General features: G+C 40.9%; 1 protein-coding gene and 1 long non-coding RNA gene across 2 annotated transcripts; one reads left to right on the forward strand and one right to left on the reverse strand.

Moving 5' to 3' along the window:
• Positions 1–1474: 1474 nt before the first annotated feature.
• On the reverse strand, positions 1475–21769 carry LEMD3 (LEM domain containing 3). Its single transcript, XM_081022327.1, has 13 exons — positions 20144–21769; positions 14142–14176; positions 12511–12574; positions 11054–11121; positions 8063–8142; positions 7200–7348; positions 6417–6518; positions 5480–5582; positions 5150–5328; positions 4633–4714; positions 3921–4026; positions 3758–3836; positions 1475–3578 (listed from the first exon to the last, which is right to left on the reverse strand). The coding sequence occupies exons 1-13, from the start codon at positions 21696–21698 to the stop codon at positions 3415–3417; spliced, it is 2766 nt and encodes a 921-aa protein (XP_080878453.1). The 5' UTR covers positions 21699–21769; the 3' UTR covers positions 1475–3414.
• On the forward strand, positions 21526–24352 carry LOC308486092. The gene is made up of 2 exons (XR_013990944.1): positions 21526–21663; positions 23884–24352. It is a non-coding gene; the product is annotated as an uncharacterized lncRNA (long non-coding RNA).
• The last annotated feature ends 1502 nt before the right edge of the window (positions 24353–25854 follow it).

Raw genomic sequence — 25854 nt, forward strand, 5'->3', positions numbered from 1 at the left:
CCAGAACATGATAAAAGTGTAATACAGATAAGCATCCCACCCATACCCAGGATGGAAAGAAGTCATCAGACCTCTTGCCTTGTTAGGTCCAAGTAAGTATTTTGGGGCAGGGGCGGTTTTGTTTTTGTTTTTTTAAAAAAAAGCAAGCTTGAAGCCTACAAAATCCATGGCAGAGCTGCATAGTGGTGCAGCAAAAAGATCAGAATTCAGTAGTTCTCAAACTTGGATTACTAGCCGTTAAGACTACAACTCCCATCATCCATTGCCAGGGCGACCCATGGCCAGGCATGATGGGACTTGCAGTCCAACAGCTGAGGACCCAAGTCTAAGGTTGGTCGGTATTTACTATTGGTCGGTATTTTCTACACTGACTGGTAGTACTTCTCCAGGGTTTTAGACATGGGTCTCTGCCAGCACTACCTGGAGATGTTGGGGATTGAATGCGGGACCTTTTGCACACCTTAGAGCTACAGCCCCACCCACTTTGAGGGATAATTCCTAAGGAGGTTTCAAGAAGGCACAATAAAAAGGTTTTTAAGGGCAGAACTGGATTAGTCTGCAGCTTATTAAAATAGGAACTTCCAGCTTCCTTCAGGGACATGAGCTCCTAGAGAGTCTACTCCCTCAGATGCTGAAATGACTTAAAACAAAAGCATCAACATAAACAAATGCATTGTTTCCCCTCTCATAAAACCTGGTGAAAGAAATAAAGAAGTACTACTTTAAAAGATTTCACAAAGGCACATAAATCAAAGGGCTCACTGCTGTTCAGCTTTGGCACATTTGGCAGACTGAATCATAAGGCTAGAAAAAGCTCACATTAAAAACACTGCTTTTAAAAGAAAAGACCACCGCCAAGAGACACTGGGAGCATGAACTCCCAGCAGCAGTACACCAAGGTCTCTGAATGGCAGTAGGTATGTACTATGTTTTCCAGGTTCACCCAACAGTTTTCATAAAGACAACTGATAAAAGCAGGAAGTTTGGGGTCTTTATAGAGTATTGAATCTTTAAAATAACGAATGCCTTTTGTGATGTTCCTATACTTTCTCCATTTTGTTTCTTGTAAACAGGGAGTTGAGCATCTTCTAAAGTTGTCTTTTCCACTCACTATACAAAGGTTTAAATGAATGGCTGAAACCAAACAGGTTCTCTTGCAATTACATTTTTGTATATAGTAGTTATCTCACCACCTTCTATAAGCACACATATTTATGGAATTCTGATGGCAAGCCACATAATGTACCAATGGTATCTAACTTGGAGTTGGTGTCAAACTAAGGCTCTCCATTTTTCAGTACTTTTAGCAGAAACTGACAGCATGAAAAACACTGTTTATGTGGAATGTGGTATAGTGTGGCTCTTTGTGCTGCAGTCTATATTGAACCCTCTTCCATGCCTTCTTCCACCCCCAAAAAAGAAGTATACAAGAGCTGTCATAAGCCCCAGAATGTCACAAAAACTGACACGTGTGTAAAAAGCCCTAATAAATCTTTAATTAGTTTAGTTTTGCTTTTGTGTTTTTACAGGACAAATTACAAATTACAAACATCTGATTTTTCTCAAATGTCCAAGGTATTATACACATTCCCATCTGTCTTGCAGGGAGGAACATTGGTCAACATCTTAAAGGTAAAATAAGCTGCATAATAGTACAGATTACTATAATAAATGTACAGTGTGTTTACAAATAGTTTAGAAGCAAGAACGATGCGACTGCATCAAAAGGCAACCTTTTAAACTGCCACAACTAAATTTTACATTCACACTTGCAACAGGTCACAAGATGGTTACTCAGCTCAATAAATCACTATGATGCACAAATACAGCAAAATCTGATTATATACATATAATACATATACATATATATTGTACATATTTGTATATGTATATAGTAAATCTCATGAAAAATTTACCAGACTTGACAAAAATCTACTCGCTGGTCAAAAATATGTACTTGTTCTTGGTGAGTAGAATTTTGCATGGCTGATTATATTACATATACTTGTTCATTAGCATCCAGGACATAGACCAAGTTTTTTTCAAAGATAAGAAACCGTCCATCATTATTAAACATGTTGCCCACAAAAAAGCACAAAGTTAAGGCACAATAGGATTTTCTGTTACAGAAGTGTGCATCATGTTCACTTAACCATAAGAAAACGTGCATTTGTGCAAGTTCATGCTGCAGATCCATATCTACAATAGAAACTGGGCTTTAATAAATGTATTTTAAACTGGCTGGTTTCCCATCTCTTCACTTATGCAATATCCAGGTGGATTGACAAATTATGCTGCTTCAACAGGAATTACTGAATCCAATTATTTGATATTTTCAACTAAAGGTCAACATTTTTGTAGTTTTAGGTGTAAACAATGCACACATTTAATATTGAACATAAATTCTTGCTGTAAGTGTTCTGCACTTCTAAGCTCTAACAATCAAGATTTTTGTTTCCAAAAATATGTGCATCTGTTTAATTTCACACATGCCTAGGTAGCAAAACCATATAGGAAAGTATATTCCCCAGTGGTCAATTTTGTCTGAGCTTCTCCTTGTAATAAATAACAGCTTTTCACAAAGTGTTTGAGTACCTGCCAATTGCGTCTTTATTGCTCACATAATTTTGAATCCATTATCACAGTTACAATATCAGACCATTCACACAAAAATCATAACCATATATTTTAATATAAAACCTATAAAAGATATTTAACTTGTATCTAATACTTCAAGGTGTTTGGCCTTTATGTAATGGTACAGCCGAAACATAGAAAACATTAGGTTATGAATAAAATAGGAAGCTTATTCACTGCTTTAATGCAGACATCCTCACAAAACAAGATTACTTTTGCTGCCTCCACCACCAGCATCTACATTTATATACAAAACCAGTAAACCTGTATTCAGTTTGTTTTCTCTGAGCAATTACCAAGACATAATTCCTTTCTCATCCTTAGGCGGATACAGATGAAGCTTTTACAGCAACAGAAGCCAAAAACCAGACAGAAACTAACACTTCTACTTACTTGCCATCAGAAACTGTAGGTGGTTGTGTTACAAAATACCCACAAGATTATTTCACAGGAACTATGGAAATACAGTACATCTCCATGCTTTTAGACTGTTATCAAACACTTGTTGGTGCAAAAATACAGCCACATCTGAGAATGTTTAATAAATTCAACATCTGTCATGCAAAACTTAATGTGTTTGTTTGCTTGAGCTCCAAAACACTTCATAGAGCAATTGTTCAGTATTACTGCCTCATTGCTCAGAAATCCTGAAAAATGAGACCTCTGGAACATTGATTAATGAAAATGTTACATACAAAAAGTACTAAAAGTGGAAGACGGGACCAGACAGGAATTTTTCCTGCTGCAAGTCAACAGTTCTGGTAGCAGTAAGATGTCTCAGGAGTTTCCCTGAGAGTTAGTTGTGCCTGTTCGGAGACGAAGATGTGACATTGAGTTCATGCGTGTATTTGATGGCTTCAATGGAGCATTGCAAGTAATAGCCTGGGGAAAACGATGATGATATCGATCTAGCCGTAAATATTTTACAGTTACCAGTTTCCCTATAGTAAAGAAAGTTCAGAATGTTAAGATTTTGAATTTTTATATGATTTGCAAATATAACTGAGATGAATACTTTGACATGCAATACTTTTATCTAGAAGCTAGTCACTCTTGCTGTTGAGACTGATGTATAGCCAACTACAACCTGCTAAATTAATTGTAAATCAGAACAACTTACCATCAAACCAAGATCCATGTAATGCTTTAAAAGCCTTTCCAGCATATTCTGGAGATAAACATTTGACATATACACAACCCTGAGGAGAGAAATAAAGCTTTGATTTGTATCAAATAAGAGAAACTGAGTATACTAACTATCGACTTTAAATCATTTTTTTTACCTCACGTGAATTTTTGTCTACTGCTATGTGGACAATTCCCTCATTATCACTGCATTTTTCCAAGATCGCTTCTTGAATTGCCAAATGCCAATGGTCACCTATTTCCCTAAAATACACACACATAAAACAAAACTTGCACATCATTATTAGTATTTTGTTTTTTGTTAAAAAAAATAACGATACAAACTTATTAGGAAACACAGAAATAAACATTTTCTCTAGATCGAGATGGTTAACCTGTGGACATTTAAAGGTTGTTGGAGTCCCATTCCCATGAACGCTAGCAAGCATCACATAAGTGGTTAGGGATTATGGGAATTATTGTCCAACAAGGATCAAAATATTCCCCACCCCTGGTTTAGCAATCCATGCAAATATGGCCTATAGGTCTACAAGTACTGACTTCCTTGGAACAGAACTTCTCTGAAATGAATATGCATTAAAAATATAAGGTTATGAATAGTGGAAGAGTCAGAGTAAAAGGCTGATTCTCAACAAAGAGAAAGCCCTAGTTGCTTGGGTCATCACATGAAGTTAAAAATGAAAACAGTATTCAGGCAATTTGTTCTTATGTCTCCCTCTCCAGCTGCCCAGTGTCATTATACCAGCTAAGACAGTAATAATAAATTTGTATTCCTTCTGCATCTGTATTGTCAAGACAAAACATAAACTCAATGTTTTCTATTCGCAGTGAATTAAAAAAAGTACTTACATGACAGGATCAAACATATTGCGGATTTTTAGGCATGGTGTCAAACTATTTGGTGGTGAATTTCTTCTATCTAAATGGAACGCTGCCAAGGGGAAAAAGTTCAATCAACAAATAGGATTTGATTCTAGTCCACTTATTTCAAATATTAATCAGTTTCCTGTAGATTACACAAGTTATAAAAGCATACATGTGTGTGCATTATGTGTGGGGTCAACTACTAGCTTTCATGGTAGGAATCTGATAAACTAACTTTTAGAGCACATGAGACAAGAAGATTTCAAAAGCCAAGGAACAGCCCTGAGGGATAAGAGTTCACTTTTTATAACTGTACAAGACGCTTGTATTAGAAAGAACGTACATAGCTATAGATGTTGCAAGAAGCAATGATAAAGAAATTCTGTTTAAAGCACAATTTTCTGACTACAATTAAGTTGTATTAAACTTAGTTTAATATGGTAACAGACCTCAGCTAGAGTAAATGCAGACTGAAGGCATGTATAAATAAACAGTTACATACCTTGCCCTTGCCATACTTTAGATGGTATAACTAATATTTTATCACATGGTGCTGATGGCTGTATCCATCTCCAAACCAGGAAGTCAGCACCACCTATTCTTCGTGTTTCTGTGCGAACTCTAGATTCATTAGCAGCAAGGAAATCAACAGATCTGTTCCATACTTTTTTCATTTTTTTCCTATATTTAAAAACAAACCCAAAAAAAGTTTTCAAAAGTTACGAAAGCAAAGTTACTTATTAGTGTGGTGTACTTCTCCCACTGAAGGCAAAACAGAACATGCATCAGTATAAACTGACTATAATGTAACTATAATGTAACTTGTACATGCCTGTTTTGAGGAGGAATCAAGGAATCTCGTACATGTGGAATAGGCATATATGGCTGCAAGTCTTTGTTTTCCTGGCATGCTTCATTGTGGCTTCTTAAAACATCTGAAATAATTGCACCAAGTTAACAATACTGTAAAATCTGAACTGGAATCCATCACATTTACAAATTATAGTATTTAAAGAAAAAATGTTTCAAGATACTGCCCTTCTTACATTTAAGATATATATCAGAAGACAGCATAATAAGCTATTCAAAGATCTTCCAGCATGAAATACTCTCCATTTTCCATCCTTGAATATCATTTAATTTCTCAATACAGTACACAAAACTGAAAATGACGCAGATTCACTTGAAAGGGTCATCTGGCGAGACGCTGACTTCATTCACATGTAATGCTAGACTATGGATTAGCATTATGAACACAAGCCTACACTTCATCAGCTCCTTGCTTCCCTCTACTCCAGCTCAAAGAGAAAATCAGAAGCTTTCACTTCTATTTTTAACTGACAGCATTTTACCAGGATTTCTGAACCCAGGCAAATGGTAGTTAGTCTTAACTATGGTATAATGAAAAAGCTAACTTCAACCCTGCTTTTTAATGGAGTTGGCCTGCTTCAGGGAACTGGGTGTTGAGATTCCTGCATTACAGGGGGTTAGACTAGATGACTTTCACGGTCCCTTCTAACTCTACAAATTCGATGATTCTATTATTCTATCCCCCACACCATAGTTAAGCTAACCACTGCTTAGGGTTCAGAAGTAAAATTTAACTGCAGTTTACCGAAAATGAAAGCAAGAGTTTCTCGTCTGCTTGCAGCTGAACTGGAGAAAGGGGAATGAGAGGGAGTCTGCGGCTCACATTCATTCACACACCCACACCCAAAGTTTAGTATTGTGTTTGAGTCCAGCCACTGCGAAATTTAGCTAAAACTTACCTATAATTTTTACAACCATATCATACATCTGTCTGGTCTCTTCCTCTTCCTTAGACCATCGGTATTTCATATACCTTAAGACTCCCCAAGCCATTCCTATACCTGTGCCAAACAGAAAGATTTTCTTAGCTAAATAATCCAAATTTTATTTAAAAAATCACTGGCTGTCATTATGCAGTCGACATATTTTACACAAAACTAACATTTTAAAGGTATTTAAGGAGGAACATCATTCATCTACTACTTCCATCTACTCCTTAGTATCTTTTATGAAGAATATTTTTAGCCGGGGCAGGTAACCTGTGGCCTTCCAGATGTTGTTGGACTAGAACTCCCATCATCCTCAGTACTGTCAATTACCAGGGACAATGGAAGATGCAATCCAGCAATGTCTGGAGGTTTCCCACCTCTGCTTTATACTAAATGTTGATGAATAATTTTTACTAAACTATAGGAGCAGTAACAATTTTTTATACAAGGTGAGAATGCCTGTAGAGTTTTTAGTGCTTCTTTCTTGAGAAAGGGACAGACTTTGCTAAGATCTCATTGTAAGTGAAGAGAAGATAAAGACTGTTTCTTGCACTACAGAATTTTGATGTTGCCAACATGTCCTGCCTACACATTTTTTTTAGAAAGTGGTTGCCTATTTTCTCCTCTTTCCCATAGACTAATCTACCATGAAGTAGATTACAAAATCTTAAGCACTTGTCTGGTAACATCATTCTCGCAGTTTCCCTAGAGAAATACAAGTATTAAAATAAACTGACAGGGGGAAAAACTCACCCAAAAGCAGAATTAACGATTTACATGTTACAGTAATAAATGCACGGCGAAAACGACACGTAAAAGACATCTGTGGCCTAGTTGATACCAGGTATTTTACATTAGTTGTATTGGTTATGGAATCCTCATCAGAGCTGTTGTCAACAAACCTATTTAAAAAGAGATATTATGACAGCTATGGCTTAGACATGAATGAGTCACAAATGCACACATGCCTCCTTTCTTCTGTGGTTTCCCCTCCATTTCTTGTTTTATACTAAGTATACATTGTTGTAACAACCAAATCAGCAACCTATGCTTATCATTCATCCCCACCCTCAGTCAATCAGAAACCTCATATTATTCTGCTTTGGAGGGCAAGTGCACCAATTTTTGAGGGGAGGCAGGGAGCAATATGGATCCTGCGTTTGTTCATAATAAAGGTAAAGGGACCCCTGACCATTAGGTCCAGTCATGACTGACTCTGGGGTTGCGCACTCATCTCACTCTATAGGCCGCGGGAGCCGGTGTTTGTCCGCAGACAGCTTCCGGGTCATGTGGCCAGCATGACTAAGCCGCTTCTGGCAAACCAGAGCAGTGCACAGAAACGCCGTTTACCTTCCCGCCGGAGCGGTACCTATTTATCTACTTGCACTTTGACGTGCTTTCGAACTGCTAGATTGGCAGGAGCAGGGACCGAGCAACGGGAGCTCACCCCGTCGCCGGTCTTCGAACTGCCGACCTTCTGATTGGCAAGTCCTAGGCTCTGTGGTTTAACCCACACCGCCACCCGCGTCCCTTGTTCATAATACCAAACCATTATTTAAAAGGTTGCCTGAACTAGGCTTCCGTGTGAAAGCAGACTACAAAATAAAATGACTTACTTTATGCCAACATCTTCTCCACTATTTAGAATCCATTGCAGGGATTCATTAGATACACCTTCGTATTCTGGACCTAAACTCTAAAGAGAAACAAAAAATACAAAGCAAAAGGTTCAATGGCAGGAGTTGTTGCACGAGAAATTCCAAAAATAAATGCTACAAAAATGTGACAATATCATCCAAAGCATTTTTATGTAATAAAAAGGAACACCACCACCACCACATTTTTATATATAAATTCTTCCTCAACCATCAATTCCTTCCTCAACATCTGGAACATGCAAAGCCAACCACATTTTATTCAGCTTGGTTTATCAATATTAAATTCTGTGGTTTATAGTCGGAACTTGTCTATCAAGTGCAGGAAAATTAAATGAAGTATTTGCTTGCACCACCCTTTCAAACCCCAGCAATAGCATCCAATACACTGACAATTTTACCAGGCCGCTGTCTGATGCAGCTGGAGATGCAGCCATGCCCTCACTTTTGAACAAATTTTTGACATTTGTCAAGCAACCAGACTTTGACTCTAAATGTGCTTTCTCCCTGCCCCTTCCATTCCCTTGCCTTACTGATAGGATCAAAAGCCATTCTGCCTATTTTGATTCTGTGTTTAGCATTGAGTAATATTTAAATGCTAATAATAGCTGTGCAATAAAATGCAACCGTATTTCCTGGCTTTTTTACCAAATCAACTACATCAATGAATCAACACGGTAGTCACAAATGGCAGCAGCCATGTGTATTTCACAAAGAGGAACAGAAAAACTAATAGCAGAATAAAATGTATAAACAGATTATTTAACATTGTAGTACAAGGATACAAAGCTATAAAATGTCTAGACTGGTAACAGTTTAGCATCTAGATATCTTTTACAAATATATGCATTTTAAAAGTAATACTAGTGCTCTGCTAATTTCTGTGAAGTTTGATTTCTTTGCTATAATTTTTTTCCGGTGGATGCAAAATACCGTTTAAAAAACCATTCCTTTGCACCTTTGAACACATATTTGTGCCTGGTTGCAACCAATGCTCTTCCAATCTGCTACTACTTGGGGAGAGAAACAGGAAAATTGCCCCAGTTCTCAACACAATCAGATCATTTGCACTGGGATGTGCTGCTTGCAAGTCTACATGTACAAACTACTGAAAGTATTACAGTGCATTAGAATTACAATGCATTTACCCATTTTTAATCTTTGAAGTATTAAATCCATTTTCAAGCATGTTAGAACACACAAATGCCATATTCTGTGTTTGAATTGTTCAATGGAAATTAGTTCTATTACTTTTGTTAAAAAAAAAAAATGTACCCTGCTCTATACTTTAATTGCTAGTTTAATTGCTTACTTCCCGTTCCGTGAATGCAAATCAATATTGCCCCTTTCCTATGAAAAATGAGACTATACATATAATGTAAGGCTTTTTAAAGTCATATATTTATTGTTTAATTAACTGTATTTATGCTGTTTTTCTGCCCGAGAACCCAATGCAGTTTACAACTTTAAAACACTAAAACACATGAACGGTATAAAATATAGAGCAACAGAGACCTCCCAGGCCAACTGACAGTATCTTCAGAGTTGGTGGCACAAGCTCCCTGGCCTTAGCTTCCTTATTTCTGAATTTCCTCAAAACACACAGGTCTTAAAATAGCCCCAGACTGCATATTATACACCAACCAACAGTGATACAGTGCATATTTCAATGGAAAAATGTATTGTATCAACACTGTAGGGCCAAAGAGAATTTAACTTAGAACTATTCTTGTTGCTAGTAAATGTCTAATAAGGCAACACAGGACTGAGATGTTGCTATGCTATTGAAATAAGCTGATAATCAACAATGCAAATCCCTGTACTCAGAGTAGAAGAATTTAGTTAATAAGTAGCTATGCAGGAATTTGGACAAAAAAATCTGGCAGAACCAGTTTTTATGAAGTTAATTAACTGGGGGGGGGAGTATCTATGGTTGTCAGTCTCTCTCTACCACATCAACATTCCTCCCGAGCTATTGAATACAACAGCTAAATATTTATATAACAAACTGCAGAAAATGACATTCACATACTTATGTATGAGCAACAAAATTCAACACTTATGTTTCTACTAGCAATATTGCCATGTTCATGCGGATTGGATTAGGCCCAAAGCCTTCATATTGTCCAGAGCTAGAGAAAGTCAAACTATCATGCTTCTCAACTGAAAAAAATTCTCCTTTGTAGAAGATTGGCAACTCCTAAAGGACTTCCTTCATCACACAGGTACACACAGATGAGCAAAAGGAACAAGCAGTATATGAAGAAATATGACAGAAGAATCTTCCCCACAACATACCTACTCCAAATTTAAAATCTGTGAGCTCAATGCTACTCTTTGCTCATGACTACTCTCCGGTAGCCTGTAAAACTTGTATTCAAGTGTCGTACCTTCAATATTCTCTCCCCAGAACAGCAGGGTACGGTACTTAAGTTTTTTGCCTAATCAGAGGCAACTGAGTAGAGTGCACTTCATTCCTTGGTGCCATACAATATTAAGCAAAAATTTAGAGGTGTCAGCTGAACCACAGTAATTCACCCCAAAGCAGAGAAACAACAGTCTGCTGAAAAATGTATGTAAACCCTCATCAGGTAATGAAGAGAAACCATTGTTTCTTTCTGATCAATAGTGGAGCAGGTAAGGACCGTTAAATGTATTTTAAATATATAGGTTATAAATGAGTAATTTGACCAACAAGAACAGAATCCTGCTTTTTTAAAAAAACACCAAAAACCCACATTTCCCCACTCAATTTTTTTTTGCTATTAAATCACACATGCTAAGAAACCTACCACTGCTTCTTTCAAAATTATGTGTGCCTTAATAGACTATGAAGCTTCTGTTTTGCTGACAAAAATAAGTTTTAAGAGGAATAACTGAACACAAAGCTAAGTCAATGTAACATTCATACCAAGTTAATTGCAATATTTAAAATAATGAGCATTTACTTACTTTTAAATATGTATCTGCCTCCTGGAGAGAAAGACCTTTCTTGATAGAGTTGCCACATTCATGATCTCCTAGTACAATGAAAAGTATTTTTATGTATTTCTCACAGTTATGTGACTAAATAAACTTTGGATATATTAATACTAACTTCGGATACATGAGGGAAAATGTTGTAAGTTATTTTTGATATTGTTTTGATAGAAAAGTATCCTATAAGATAAATAGTATATAAATCTCTAGATGACTCTACTAACAGTTGACAGTACAATCTTATACATGTATACACAGAAGTAGAGTCCTTTTTCTTCACTAGAGCTTATTCTCAAGATTAACTTAAGTGTCAAATTCTATTCAGGTATGGAATAAAGTCTAATAATCTTTAAGTTCAATGATATTGTGTACTTCAACGATTACAGTATATACACTTCTAAAATTTCTCAGACTTAAAATAGGTTTTCTGTACAGTTCCTATTGATACACATATTGCAAAGGTACTCTCTTAAATATTTTCAATCTTGTATTTTTAAGTTGTTGTAAAGGCTCTCCCCTGGACCTCATGGTGAAAGACAGGTAAGAAACTGAATACCACTACGCTGACTTTTATTTATTAACTTTATTTCTGACGAAAAATCAAAACCAAATGCAAGATGGATTTAAGTGAAGTAGTCTCTCATAGATAATCTTCTACCATTTGAAGACCTTGGGGGACTGATGCAAATAATCCAAAGTTTTGCTAATCTAAAGCTCCTTTCTGTTCTTTGCCTCCTAAGTCACTTATGTGTTCCGGTTAGAGCCTGACACAAAACTGGAAAACTGCTCATTTTTATATTTCCAAAAACAAGGGTAACATCCATTCCTGCTTTTTAGCCCCAACAGTAATGAATGCAACCTGCAATCTGTCTTGAACCTTGGGGAACTCCTGTATTCCAGCTCAGGATTGCTATAAACTGCAGACTTCAGAAAATACACCACTCCCTGCTTTTTCTTGCCTCCCCCGAACCTCACTTACTCCACCCTGCCCTGTCAAATTTTGTTTTAATGTCTTCCTGATGAAGAGTTCTGGACAGCTTGAAAGTTGGCTCACTATTTCATATTGTTTTAGCTGGTCCCAATAAACGTACTTACCTTTTACATTTTCCCCTAATGGGCCAACACAGCTTTTTCTATGTTTTTTTCTGAGGGAATTAGTTACCCCTGCTGATTAATGCAATATTTAAGTTCTTGTTTTAAAATCTCTCTTGTTTTATAAGCCTATTTCAACAGTCAAGACAAGGTATTTTACCATAATATCTGCGATATTAGCACTGATTCAATACAAGAATTACTGTATCCATACGAATGAAATAATTATTCTTATACCTGCAATCACAAAGCACCTTCACAATTTGCTTATTGCTATAAATCTTTACACATGCATTCTTTTGAAATCCAACAGTTTAATATTGGTTTTAAATGCTCACCTGCTATTTGTGCCAGCTTATCATGTAGTTTATATAAGCTGTTCATAAGAATTGTTTCATTTACCTAGAAATTTAATAAGCCAGTTAAGAAGTGTTATAATAAAGTCTGAAATAATGGAAATAACATATATCTAGATAGGATTACACAGAGATGTACAATTTCCCAAAACATTTTTGAAGCGGTGGGGGCAAAATTGTTTCCCCACCCCCCCATTTTGGAAAAAATGAAAATATATTGAATAGATACATTCTTATCAAACAAAACTTACTTTGCTGCTTTAATATAATATGTGTTATGTTGCTATGTTGCTATTTATATGTCGCCTTTCAACCAAAAAGGCTTCCATGGTGTCTCAAGAATAAGCAGATAAATACAAATACAATAACACAAATACAAAATTATAGAAATACAAACAATATAAATGATACATTTTTGTATGTAACACGTTGCTATATGAAACATGGCTTCATTTTCTACAAGCAAAGCGGTAAGTATGCTAAATATGACATACTTATGAAATTCATAGAGCAATCCTATATAAGTTTACAAAATGGTAAGCATGCTAAATACTACAGAGTTGCAAATGGTTGCATCCTGTGCTGTCTAAGCACATTATCTTATTTTTTCCTACTTCTGAGATGCACAAACTAAGAAAGCTGCAGGAAACAAAAGCAATGTATGTTCTTCATGAAGATGGCAGCATGCCCTAGGAGCAGAAATGCATCTTTGATCCAAGCATTGTATATTTCTGCATTGTTATAGATAGAAATTATCAGTTTCTAAAGCTTCAGAATGCCTTTAATAGAAATTTTCACACTAAACATTCCAAATTTCACTCATTCCAAAAGAGAAACTGTTTCATAGGAGTGTGTGTTCTCTTCAAAATTGGGAGAAAAATATGTTTTTGCCCCCTGGGCTTTCACATCTTTAGTGCCACAGACTTAAAAGTATACCATCCTAAATTCTGAGAAACATCACTCAACAGCAAGGAAACCCAGGGGCTGGGAGAGGCACAATGCTCTAATTAAAAGGAATGAACAATTTACTTTCCCATGAGTCTCTCTCTCTCTCTCTCTCTCTCTCTCTCTCTCTCTCTCTCAGCTGCCACTATTCCAATACTGGCTCAAAGAAGAGTGTAGTTATATGAAATGCTGTGTTACGTTTGGATGGTAGTTTGTCATATAGGGACTGATCTACCTTGCCAAAAATTGTGAGGCTACTGCATACTGAAAGCAAAGCAATACAAGGAACTGAGTGCCCTCACTTCTAGGTGAGTGGCTGGAAATGATAAGGCCATCAGAGTAAATGGTTTCAGAACCTAATGTGCTTAAGCAAGCAAAACAGGATTTCCCCTAATTCAACTATTTTTTTCTGCAGTGTAGGGTTTGTGTACAAGTCATTCAAACACAGCCTTATAATCAAGAGGCCTACAAACTGGACTTCTCATAGTCGGCAACAATTCTTAGGACACAAATTCTTAGTAAAATGGAGATCTAGCTTGCAGACACAAAACTCTTGCATTAAGATTATCCAAGATTTAAGGTTGTCAATAACCTATTTAATCAAAATTATCAGGACATGATACAGCTCAAAGACAAGCCCTCAACATAGATACTAAGAACATACTCACGTTTCTATTAACCATCCCAGTGAGAAGATTTTTATCTATTTTAGGGGGAGAAAAAGAAATTTACTTAATACCATTTCAATACCAATATCTTAAATGTTGCAAAAATTAAAACCACTAGGTTAAATGCAGCTTACATTATTATACATATTACAAAGGAATCCAGTAATTACAATGTGACAACTAGCACAATATCATGCATGTCACAATATTTTGTGTATTATAGTGTTACTACACCTAGAAGCAAGTGGGGAAGTTGTTCACCTGACTTGCTTGGCTAGCATAGCATGTCACTGCTGAAAGCATGAACTTGCTCCTAAACAGCTAAAATGCAGAATTTGAGCAGGCTATCAACAACTTAGTAGATTTTAGTTGGATACAGAGTGGCTGTTCCACAAATGGAAACAGTTATTCTGCTTATGGAAGGCACAGAGATTCAGCAGAGACTTCCTGTTCTAGGAAGAGGGCAAGAAGACAATATTCACAGATGCCCACTTCCTCAATGCTACCCATCATGCTACCTTCAAAGGGTTCCCCAACCTGTCAGAGGAGAGTTTTAGGAGGAGCAGGGGGCTGCAGGAAGAGGGGGAATTGGCAAAAAAGGTCTCACCACCACCCCTTCTACAGCAGAGCTCTACTAAGCACAATTCAGCAGCCAGCCCAATTTGTTTGGTATCCTCAAACAGTAATTGAAGACTTAAGTATTGTCAAAAGAAACAGAACAGTTCTTGCTGACTACACTGATAGTGCTCATAAAGTCAAGCATTTGCATTTGAGAAGAAAGTAGAAAAACTTATCCAACGTTATGTTTAGGTGTACACGTAAGATATTTTAAGCATGTCATGGAATGGTTTCAGTGTCAGACCAGGACCAATGAGACCCAGGTTAGAATTCCCAATGAGCTATGAAATTCACTGAGATGGTTGTTCTTCTCAGCATAACCTACTGCATAAGGATGTTGTGAGGATAATATAGCAGGTGAAGAAATTGTGTATATGAGATTCAGCTGCTGCAAAATGCTGCAACCATCATTAGAAATTCGCCACTCCCTATGCACTTTTTGCACCTGGCTATTGGCCACATGAAAGCAAGTGAAGATGTCCGGACACCAGGATGGCGCCTGATGTCTCCACTATCTGGAGGTGCATTCCTGGAAATCCTTAAATCCTGCCTGTTTTCACACACTAACAACACATCCTTTAAAATTTTATCTGCACAATCAGAATGAATTTCAGGAACCAAAAAGTCATATTGAAAAATACGACATCTGGCCCCAAAATGGCAATGAGACATTCCAGTTTGGTGACTGTAACCCTGGCTTAAGTAGCCATTTGGTGCCTATCTTATATATCTGAGTTTCTAACACTGGCTACAACCAGGTTACGGTATGAAACCAGTTTGAGAGAGCATTTGACACACACACCCCTGCACTAAGTTCACCAGCTATTGATTCATTTCAGGCACAATTCCAACTATTGGTATGGCCAACTGTTCTCTGACCAGGTTGTGGAAAAGCCTGCCCAGCTTTTAAGTAGAGCTGGACAGAAATCCCTACCATCACCACCGTTGCTGAATTTTTCTTCCCAGCCTGGGACTAGGGGAGCTTTCAGGGATATGCCTTCCTTTTATTAGAGTGGAAGCCTGCAGGTAGGGAATGGCTTGTTTTGATTTCTTGTCAGCCACTCTGGGACCCTTTTTGACTGAAGAGTGGGGTACAAATGCTATACAGTGGTACCTCGGGTTAAGAACTTAATTCGTTCTGGAGGTCCGTTCTTAACCTGAAACTGTTCTTAACCTGAGGTACCACTTTAGCTAATGGGGCCTCCTGCTGCCGCCACGCCGCCGGAGCATGATTTCTGTTCTCATCCTGAAGCAAAGTTCTTAACCCGAGGTACTATTTCTGGGTTAGCAGAGTCTGTAACCTGAAGCGTCTGTAACCTGAAGCGTATGTAATTCGAGGTACCACTGTAAATAAATAAATATACACCCACTCAACCACTTCAAACAGCGGAACCAGCCCTGTTACAGGTGCACATAATACCCCTTCTGCATTTGTAAGAACTTGATCTTTTATAGTGTCAGCACCTACACTTTGAAACTCCCTGCCTATGGATATCTGGCAGATGCCATGTGAATTTACTGTACTCTTTTCAGTGCCCGCTGGAAACATTTGCTTGCCCAGATACTTAGAAAGTTGGTGCAAGTTTTATTATGCTTTATTATCTTAACTTTTGAAAGTCTTAAATTGTTGTTAATTCCTCTTATTGATAATCCTACTGGTTTAACTTTTTTGTGAACCAGTTTGAGGGTGTGTTTGTTTTTTTACAATCAAGCAGTGCATAGATTTTATGAAATAAAATAACAAATATAATTGGGGGGAACAAAGCTTATTTGACTTTGAGGTAAGTGAGGGAAGCAGTTAGTCAACTTGCAGTTACAAGGTAGTTGGCTTTTAAAAAGAAAAAGTTTATGCCTGGGGCAGCCATTTTTTTTCCTGTACCAAGTCCCTGAAAACAAGATTACATCACATAGCTTCCTGCTCAAGAACATTCCAGCCCTATTTTGAAAGCCTGCAGTGGCAGTCAGGTTTCTAACCACTCACAGAAACTTTTACCTTTAACAAACCTTTTAAATCAAGCAACAGAAAGTTGCTTGGAGGATCATATACGTTGTACCTCAATGTAGCTATTGTTAAGAATCACAGGGCTGCTGCCAAGATCACTAGTCCCATGTCACAGAGGAGCATGTTGCTATATGCAGCGTAAGTCCACTTTACGTACCAACAACAACATTTCCACACTCTGTAGGCAAACGCAGCAGAGTAGGTAGGGGTGGCCTACCTGTGACCCTCCAGACGTTGTTGGATTCCAATTCCTATTAGTGCCTGTCAGCAATGTCAGGGACTGTGGGAGCTGTAGGGCAAGCATCTGCCTTGACTGGGTCTCACCACTATTCTATCCAGCTTAGCACTGTCCCCGGTTACTAACATTAGCTCTCCAGGATTTCAGATATGGCCTTTCTCAGTCACACCTGGAGATACCAAGGATTGAACTTGGGAAATTCTGCGTACGAAAGCATGTGCAGCACCCAGGAGCTACAGCTCCTCCACAACTTTGTTGGGTGGACCTCAGTTTCAGAAACACAATAAACATTCTTGCCCACCTGAAAAAGTATGCAGTTTTGATATAAATTTCAGTTTTCAAGATCCACTTGTTCAGAAGCTGCTGCACAAAACCTCTAACTATTCAATTTCACACACCCCAAAAAACCCCCTAAGCTTACAGTTATTACACATATTTAGAAATAGGCGACAAGACACATTTGTCTGTTCTCCTCACCTGAGCCTTGCTAGAATTATACACATTCCAACTCTTTAAAGGACATTTTGCTTCATCAGACATGCTTAGAAACATGTCTAAACTTCCTCTCCCTGGTTTGGAGTGTCATGGGACTGGGGCAGCTTTGAATACTTCAGCTCCAAGCTGCTTCACGGGAGGCTCCAGACATGTCCCTCTTTTGGCCCTACAGATGCTAGAGCTCTGACATTAGTTCAAGCAGGGCACTGAAGCCAGCAGCAAAGATAGAGGCTCATATGAGATGCCCCTGTCCAGATCTCTGCCTTCAATATCAATGCTATCTATTGTATGGCCCTTGATACACTCTCTCAGAGATGGTAAGATTACATCCACAGAGAACTTTAGAAGCAAATATAAATTGTAATTAGCAGATATATAGCATATTAATAAGGAAAGGGCCAAGATGACTCAATATGCAGTACCCACTTGCCAAACCCACCAGGTGAATGTGTGTGCACGCAATTTGGAGGCTTGAGATTCAAAAGCCAAGCATATCACCAAACCACTAGGAATATAGCTTGAGGCACAAGAACTCTGGGGAAATATTATGATTTGGCACCAATTTCTCTCTCTTTATATGGCTGCTGTTTCCAACCATTTCAAGTCTTGGGTGCTACTTCACATGTTATCTATATGGTATATGAAGCAACACAAAAACCAGGCCAATAAAAACAGTAGCATGTACTTTTTGACTTTTGAACCTCATCATACAGCAGCACAATTTCAGAATTCTGATAACATATTACTTATCTACCTAGTTTTTAGAATTCATCAAGTTTTTTTTTGTACAAACAGTACTTCAGGCAGGCAATTATGGATTAATAAAAATGAACACATCCACCTGAGCTAGAAGGATTCAAATGTATGCAAGAAGCACTTTGCCTGATTAAATAAACCAAGGAAGACTGCAGCTTCCAGGTATGAAATAAGTCTTTTATCCATGTTTTCCTAGTAAGCAGGTTTTCATAAATCACAAAACTACCATTGGGGGAACCATCATATTCTGTTTTTCCATCTTTACCAGCAAGACAACACTGGCCTGGTTCATACATCATACAGCACACTACACTATACTACATTACACTACACTACACTACACTACACTACACCAAACCAAACCAAACCAAACCAAACCAAACCATGGCTCAGTCCAAATGTGAGTGTGCAAGTTTCCAGAGAACAGCATGACCTCCCCAGTGGTTCTGGCTGCTGTGTTACACTAAGCCATAGCTTGATTTAGCATGTTGTCTGAACCCAGGCTCACAGTTTAGCTCTTCCAAACAAACAATGAGCCACAAACCATGGGACAAATTTGGGTTACATCTAATGGTTAGTATGGAGACAGTTAAACCACAAACCCAGGACCACATGCTAAGTCAAGCGCTGCCTTAGCATAAGCAGCAGAGTGACTAGGGAGGAGTAAAGTAGGCACAAATCTGTGTCCTGGGACCTGTGTGTTTATGCTAAACTATGGTTTGGCTTAGGGTGACATGAAAACCAGGTCACCATGAAAATGCCAAGAGTAAACCAACAAAAACACAGCATTAAGATGGAAAGATCTTCTAAAACTAGCCTTGTGGCTGTGTCAATGAACCGCAAGTTACAGGAAATCATTTAAAGGTGCTGATTTGCTTAGCAAAAAGTGTATGTATGCCAGATTTTCAGGGGGCCTTTAAGCTCCCCTTTTTTCTGCACAGCTTATTAAATCCAATGTGTTTATGCCTTAAACAAGACAATCATCTTGTTAAAACCACTTTAAACTAATTATTTTTTCCTGCTCAAGATCTCCCACTACCCTATCCCCCCTCAGCTGAACTCAAACACCTGCTTTTTCCTCCCACTGTTCCTTCCAACTGTCAGAACCCACTGTAACTAAGCCAACTTTGAGTCACTGATAATTAGTATTTTTTTTCCAGAATCCTAAGAGTAAATCCTAAATTTAAATTTAGAATTTAAATTAAATTTAAACACAGGTGTCACTCACATGTTATAAATACCTACATAATAAGATTTTCATGTAGGAATTAAATATACAACATGTGCATCAGAATGAATTTACCCTATGCAACTCATTCATTTTTAAACAGAAGCATCTCCTGTGTCTGAATTTTGTCATGTGTGGGGTGCTTTCCTACAGAATAAAAATTAGATGGATGAGTATCTGAGTTTCAAACATCATTTAAAATCTGATTCCCCCCACGAGCACTACAGCTGCAAATCACAAGCTTAGAATAAGATTCCCATTTTTAAATCTAAGAGGCACAGCAGTAATTATTCTGTTCTGAGAAGAAGAAAAAGATAGTCAAGTGCACCAACTCCTGGCCAATGACCCCAATCCATCTTTAAGGACATATCCTTAAAAGTTTGAGACGTTCTAACAAAATTAATGGCAAGAAGTTAAGAGGAAACAAAATCTACATAAAGGCTATTGAATTAAGGAACAGAGAGGTCTCTGTGGTTTGCCCAAAAGTTGTTTCTCGTTCCACTCCGTAAGCAAAAACATCCACAAGTCTACAGAAGCAGTTGTTAGGGTTGACAGAAAACAAAGCAGCAAATCAAGGTTCTGGATCTCTTATGTGACATACTTCACGCATTTATTTACGTCATTAAGTGGAGCAAAGGGCTTCTGCCCCGTTTCCCAATACTTACTGTCAATTCCCACATCCTCAGTTATTCCCGAACCTCTCATTCTTAGGTACGTGAGCCCCAATATCAGAAAGAACAAGCATGCAGCAGTTAAGAGGAACATAGACAGGTAATGGGCACTGAAGCCTCCTGTGGTGGATACTTCTTCTCTCTTGAACTGCTGCAGAAGATCCTCCTCGGGCTCCGAAACCTTCTGCTTGTAGGTGTTTTTCGGATAAGTATGATTTGAACCTGTGTGGTTGGAGTGATTGATTCTAGTGGACGAGGAAGTGGTAGCACCTGGAGAGAGGCTGGTGGTAGCGGTATATATCCTAGGTTCCACATTGTAGCCACCAGTGAGGATATGATTGTTGGCTGGTTTCCTGTCCCCGCCCAAGGAATCAGTCATTTTGCTACTACTGTCCAAGCCGCTGAGCAGCGGCGGAAGAAACAGCTGCTGGTGGGCTTTCCTCGCAGAGCCACCACCGCCGCGGTACCTGGGGAGGAGAGGCGGACTGGAGTCCAGATACCCGCCCCTTTTCGCCAGGTCGACCTCCTCCTCTTCTTCCTCCTCGTCTTCCTCTCGACTTCTCCCCCTGTCACTGCTCCTGCCAGGAGCAGCCACCCTAACATTCAATGCACGGCCACTACCAACACCCTGGCCAGTCTCCATCAAGCCCCCTGCTGCACCTGCCTGGCCCGAGAACGGCGAGGCAGGTCTGTTAAGGCTCCTTCGGGCCAGGTAGTGGCGGGCAAGCGCCTCCTCTCTCAGCACCTGCTGCTTGGCCCCCGTCGCAACCGCAGCCGCCGCCTCTTCTTCCTCCGAGTCCGAGTACTTGTCCCTCCTGCTGGAGAGGAACCGGCTCCCGTTCACGGCGCGGTTCTTGGAGCGCTCCTGCGGCTGCGGCTGCTCCTCCTGGGGCTCGTCTTCGACGGCGGCGGCGGCTGCTTCCTCGTCGTCGTCCTCCCCGTCGTCGTCGTCCTCTCCGCCGCCCGGAATCTGCTCCCGAGCTCCAGCCGCCCGCCTGGCCGTCGCCCCCCACCAGGCATGGGGCTTCCTCCGAAGAGGCGGCGCCGCCGCGCTGCTGGGGAGGCAGCCAGTGCCCACGGCTGCCGCCGCCGCCGCCGCAGGCCTCGCGTCCCTCCGGGAGGCTGAGCCCCGCTCCCGCCGGCTGCCCGCGGCGCCAGCCGGGCCCCGGGGACCGGCCTCCGCATCCGACTCGTCAGAGCTGAAGCCCAGCAGCACTTTGCCGCCGCCGCCGCCGCCGCGGGCCCGGACGCCGCCGCCGGCCGCCCCAGACAGGGAGGAGGAGGAGGAGAGGTCGGCGCTGGCCAGCCGAGACGCCAAACCGCCGCCTGCCCCGGGGTTATTGTTGTTACTGTTCCGGGTCTTGCTGGCGGCGGCGGCGGCGGCTCGGGCCCCGCCAGCTCGCTCTTCCTCGCGGAGCTTCTTGAGCTTCTTCAGGTAGACGGGCCGTGTGCTCTCGGTGACGGGCCCCGGCGAGAAGCCGAGTCGCCTCAGCTCGGAGAAAAGCTCCTCGTCGGTAAGCTGCGCGGCGGCGGCGGCGGCAGCCGCCATTTTCCTCCCTCAACAGCCGCCGCGGCCGCTTCCTACCCACGCGCCGAAGCTCCGGTCCCCGCCCAAGGGGCTGCGGTCTTATAGGTTCCTCTGACGAGAGTTCCGGTTCGCCGATGGAAGCCCTGCCATGTGCGGGGTAAAAAAGGAGAGTTAAGCGCCGCACGCGCGCGCTCTGCTCATAGCTTCGAAAAAAGGGGAAAGCCGACCCAGTCTCCAAGGGCGAAGTTTTTATTCCTGACAGGATTCACACCTTGGCTTGGACAGAAATTGAAGAGATGGGGTGGGTTTCACTCGCTGAGTTTCTGTGCCGCACCTGGTTTTTTAGAGAACCTTTCGGGTGTGTGCCGTTTTCTGCACACACACACACCCACACCCCCAAAAGTAGGAAACGGTCTTTATCTGATGGAATCAGATTCTGCGTTTACTTTCTGTGACACAGCCAGAAGTTTAACAGTTTACAGCGCACCTCCGTTTATTATGCACACCTGTTGAATTTCTGCCTGCTGCCAACTTTGAAAGGCACGAGGCTTCCCAGTGCAAGCCCTGCGGACTTCAACCAGTTCCACCCTGGTATAAAACCATTGCTTCAAGTATCAAACACGGATCCTCCTGGCGCTGCGATCCTGTACATGCCCACCTGAAAGTGCGCTTGCTGGGCTCCTTTGGCAGGAAGGGCGAGATGCAGATTTAAATATTGCTCCGTGTTTGGATAGGGCCGTCAGTATATTTGCACACATAGTGTGCAGCTGTGCTGGGAATCCTTTGAAAGCTTCCTTCGCCCAGGTAGAGATCCGCACTTGCTTGGCTTGGGGAAGTCTAATCAGAACAAGGAAGCGATAGGTGTTTGAAGCTTCAGGGTTTTTGTTTTATCCCTTTGGTCCCCGCCGGCCGGAACTGACGCGTGCGCACTAGACTGTGGCCTAGACCCGCCCGTCACCCTGGAAGCGCCGCTCTGCCCGCCAGGGAGGGAGGCGGGTTGTGTGGGCTTCCTAAATTCAAGATCTCTCTCTCTCTCGCTCTGGGACAGAGAGGCTGCAAACTCCCATCACGACCCCAAAGTACAAGCATTAGGCGTGTCATGTAAAAGCACACAGTGTTTTTTACACACACACACACACACACACACACACACGTGTCTTCCTTATTAGGGACGTTTTTGTTCCATGTGGCTGGAATAGCAACTTAATAAGCAAACACTCCCTTCCTGTACAAAGGGCACGAAGTCCAAACGGAGAGAGGCTGTAATTCAGTTTTGGGGCCACCCTACACGTGTAGGGGGAATCCTAACGTCCTGAACTGAAGAGCTCTCTCTGTGTTCTTTAAAGGAACAGCTGTAAAAGACTTTTAGCAGCTTCGTGTCCTGCATCCTGTAACAGCTTTTGCAGTGGGATGCACAGCTCAAAACGTTATTCGCGTGACCATAATGCAGCCAGATCCAAAACCTCCCTCCAAAAATGGGTTTGCTTCAAGATGCTATTTGTTCTCACCACCGTGGCTGATGCTACCAGCTCCTTTACCATGACCAAATAGCAAGTGACCCCAGTGTGCATTTAACTACTCGGTCATCCCCTAAAAGCGCGATAAAATACTCCTTAGGGCTTGACACGATGATACAAAATTGAGTTCCTCCAGTTCACCTGAGATAATTTCCAGTCATTCTGTATGGGCTCCATGTCCTACTTCCAAGTGGTGAACTTTGTCACATTCCTTCTAATAATGAATATTATTCCTAGCAAATGCCGATAGGATGTTGGAACCAAATTCGGAAATGGAGGTATCCACATGCTCAGAAACTGTGGCCGTTTTTTTAAAAAGAGAAGGCAGGAAATAAGGCATTTGGATAAAACAGGTTAAAAATAAGAGGGACTTCTGTGACTGTGTACAACCCTATGCTAATTACTTACAAGAAGGCTTTTTAGTTTACGCATGAGTAACAGTGTAGATGGTAAATGAGGGATGGAATGGATCCTGTTGGGAGGGACAAAGACTGCATTCCATAGTCCATTTTTAAGGCCTCTCTCCCATGCCAGTTGGAGGAGGAGGATGGCAAGCAAGCTTTGGTTAGCAAGAGAAAATATAAATTATGCACTACATTTATTTTACATAACATGCAGCAGCCACCAAAGTTAGCTTCCTACCCCACTCAGCCCAGACATTTAATCTAATTTGTTTGTTTGTTTCCTAGTTTAGATTATGCACAGCACCCAAGAATCAACACTCTTGTCAAGAAGCAAGTCATCCACTTCCATGATGCTGTTGTTACATGACAGTTGTGAATAGTCCTCTTTTATGCAGTGATCGGAGATTACTCCATGTCTGCAAAGCTTTCTGTTTTCCTGATCTGAGAAAGAGCAGCCACAAGAAGGAATAAGAATAGGATGTGTTGTTTATAAATCTGTATTAGCTACTAGGTCTCATGATATCTCCTGAAGGTGTATGAAGCCTCCACCTTGCTGGAGCTAAGCAGGTCTGGGTTTGGGCAATGCCTGGAAAGGTGAGCATTTGTGTGCTGCTTTGAAAATGCTAATAACAGATATTGGGCTGTCACTGTTTGCAGAAATCTTAGCTCAACATAGGAGCTTTCATTCAGGAACTGATCCATCCATCAGTTAAATCCACAGATTTGCATATGAATAAAATACATTTGAGAGAAATGTTTGCTTTTTTCTAAGAGGGTGTCTGTCACAGTTCTGGGAAGTTCTTGAATTGTATATACAGTGGTACCTTGGGTTACATTCGCTTCAGGTTACAGACGCTTCAGGTTACAGACTCTGCTAACCCAGAAATAGTACCTCAGGTTAAGAACTTTGCTTCAGGATGAGAACAGAAATTGTGCTCCGGCAGCACGGCGGCAGCAGGAGGCCCCATTAGCTAAAGTGGTGCTTCAGGTTAAGTACAGATTCAGGTTAAGAACGGACCTCTGGAACGAATTAAATACTTAACCCGAGATACCACTGTATATACTAACCATGATCTCCAATGAGTTTGGCTAATGTCACCCAAATGGGAGGTGTCAAGAGGGAGGTGCTAGCAGCCTCAAGGAGACTTCAAGATCTGCAGAAAGTTGGGTGTGGAAATCTCAAGTAAAAAACCCTAAGGGAGCAAAGATTCTCCAGAACAGCACACTCAGCACGCATGGAATGATGCTGACTCACTCTGTGTGTGTGTGCGTGTAATGGAGTAGCCTAAACAAAAGCACTGCACACAGCAGTGTTTTGCTGTAAGTCCCATTTCTAAAATGATTTACCTTTTTTATATATAAGACAAATTATGTGAAAAAGCAGCTGGTGACATTTGTTTGCTTGCTTCCTTTTATATCCTACCTTTCTCTCCAATTAGCTTGAGGTGGCATACATGGTTCTCCCCCCCCCCCCCCAATTTAATCCCTACAAAAACTCGGTGGGGTAGGTTAGACTAAGAGGCAGTGCCTGGCCCAAGGTCACCCAGTGCACTTTGTGGTCAAGTGGGGATTATGAACTCTGGTCTCCCCGGTCCTACTCAGACACTGTAACCACTAAACCACACTGGCTCTCAACAGGCATTAAGTTCAGAATAAACTTTGGCTTTGCAGCTAGCCCAGACACATGCATTTCATCCTTTCCTGGTGGGTGGGTGGTCAACATTCCTTGTCATACCACATCAATGGCTTAAGCAACAGTGTTTAGCCTTTTCATACCCCGTGACCCACATGCATTTGGAGACTCCTTAATTTGTTTACCATATACTTCTGTGGCTGTCATGCTGCTGTTCTAACCCACCTTAGGTCAAAGGGCAAGCCACCAAGCAGAGCTCAGAGCAGCCTTCTCCAAGCCTTGGTCCCCAGATGCCTTTGGACTTCAACTTCCATCATCCCTGACCATAAGCCATGCTGCCGGAGTTGACAGGAGCTGTAGTTCACCTACACTTGGGCTCAAGGTTGGGTAAGGCTAGCCTAGAGAACCTCTGTTGTTAGCAGGGCTACCACATGGGAAAGGACATTCAAGCCCAGCCTCTGGCAGCAGCCGCAACATCCCTGTAAAGCAGTGGCACTGCAACCATAGCATAGGCGATCTGAGATTCAATGCCTACAGTGCCCTTCTTCATCATTTACATTCCTCCCAGCAGCTTGCAGACCACTTATAAAGGCCATCTCCAACTCCTCAAAAGATCCATCAAC

The sequence above is a fragment of the Podarcis pityusensis genome (assembly GCF_964106645.2).
Source record: "Podarcis pityusensis genome assembly, chromosome: 10".
Lineage (NCBI taxonomy): Eukaryota > Metazoa > Chordata > Lepidosauria > Squamata > Lacertidae > Podarcis > Podarcis pityusensis.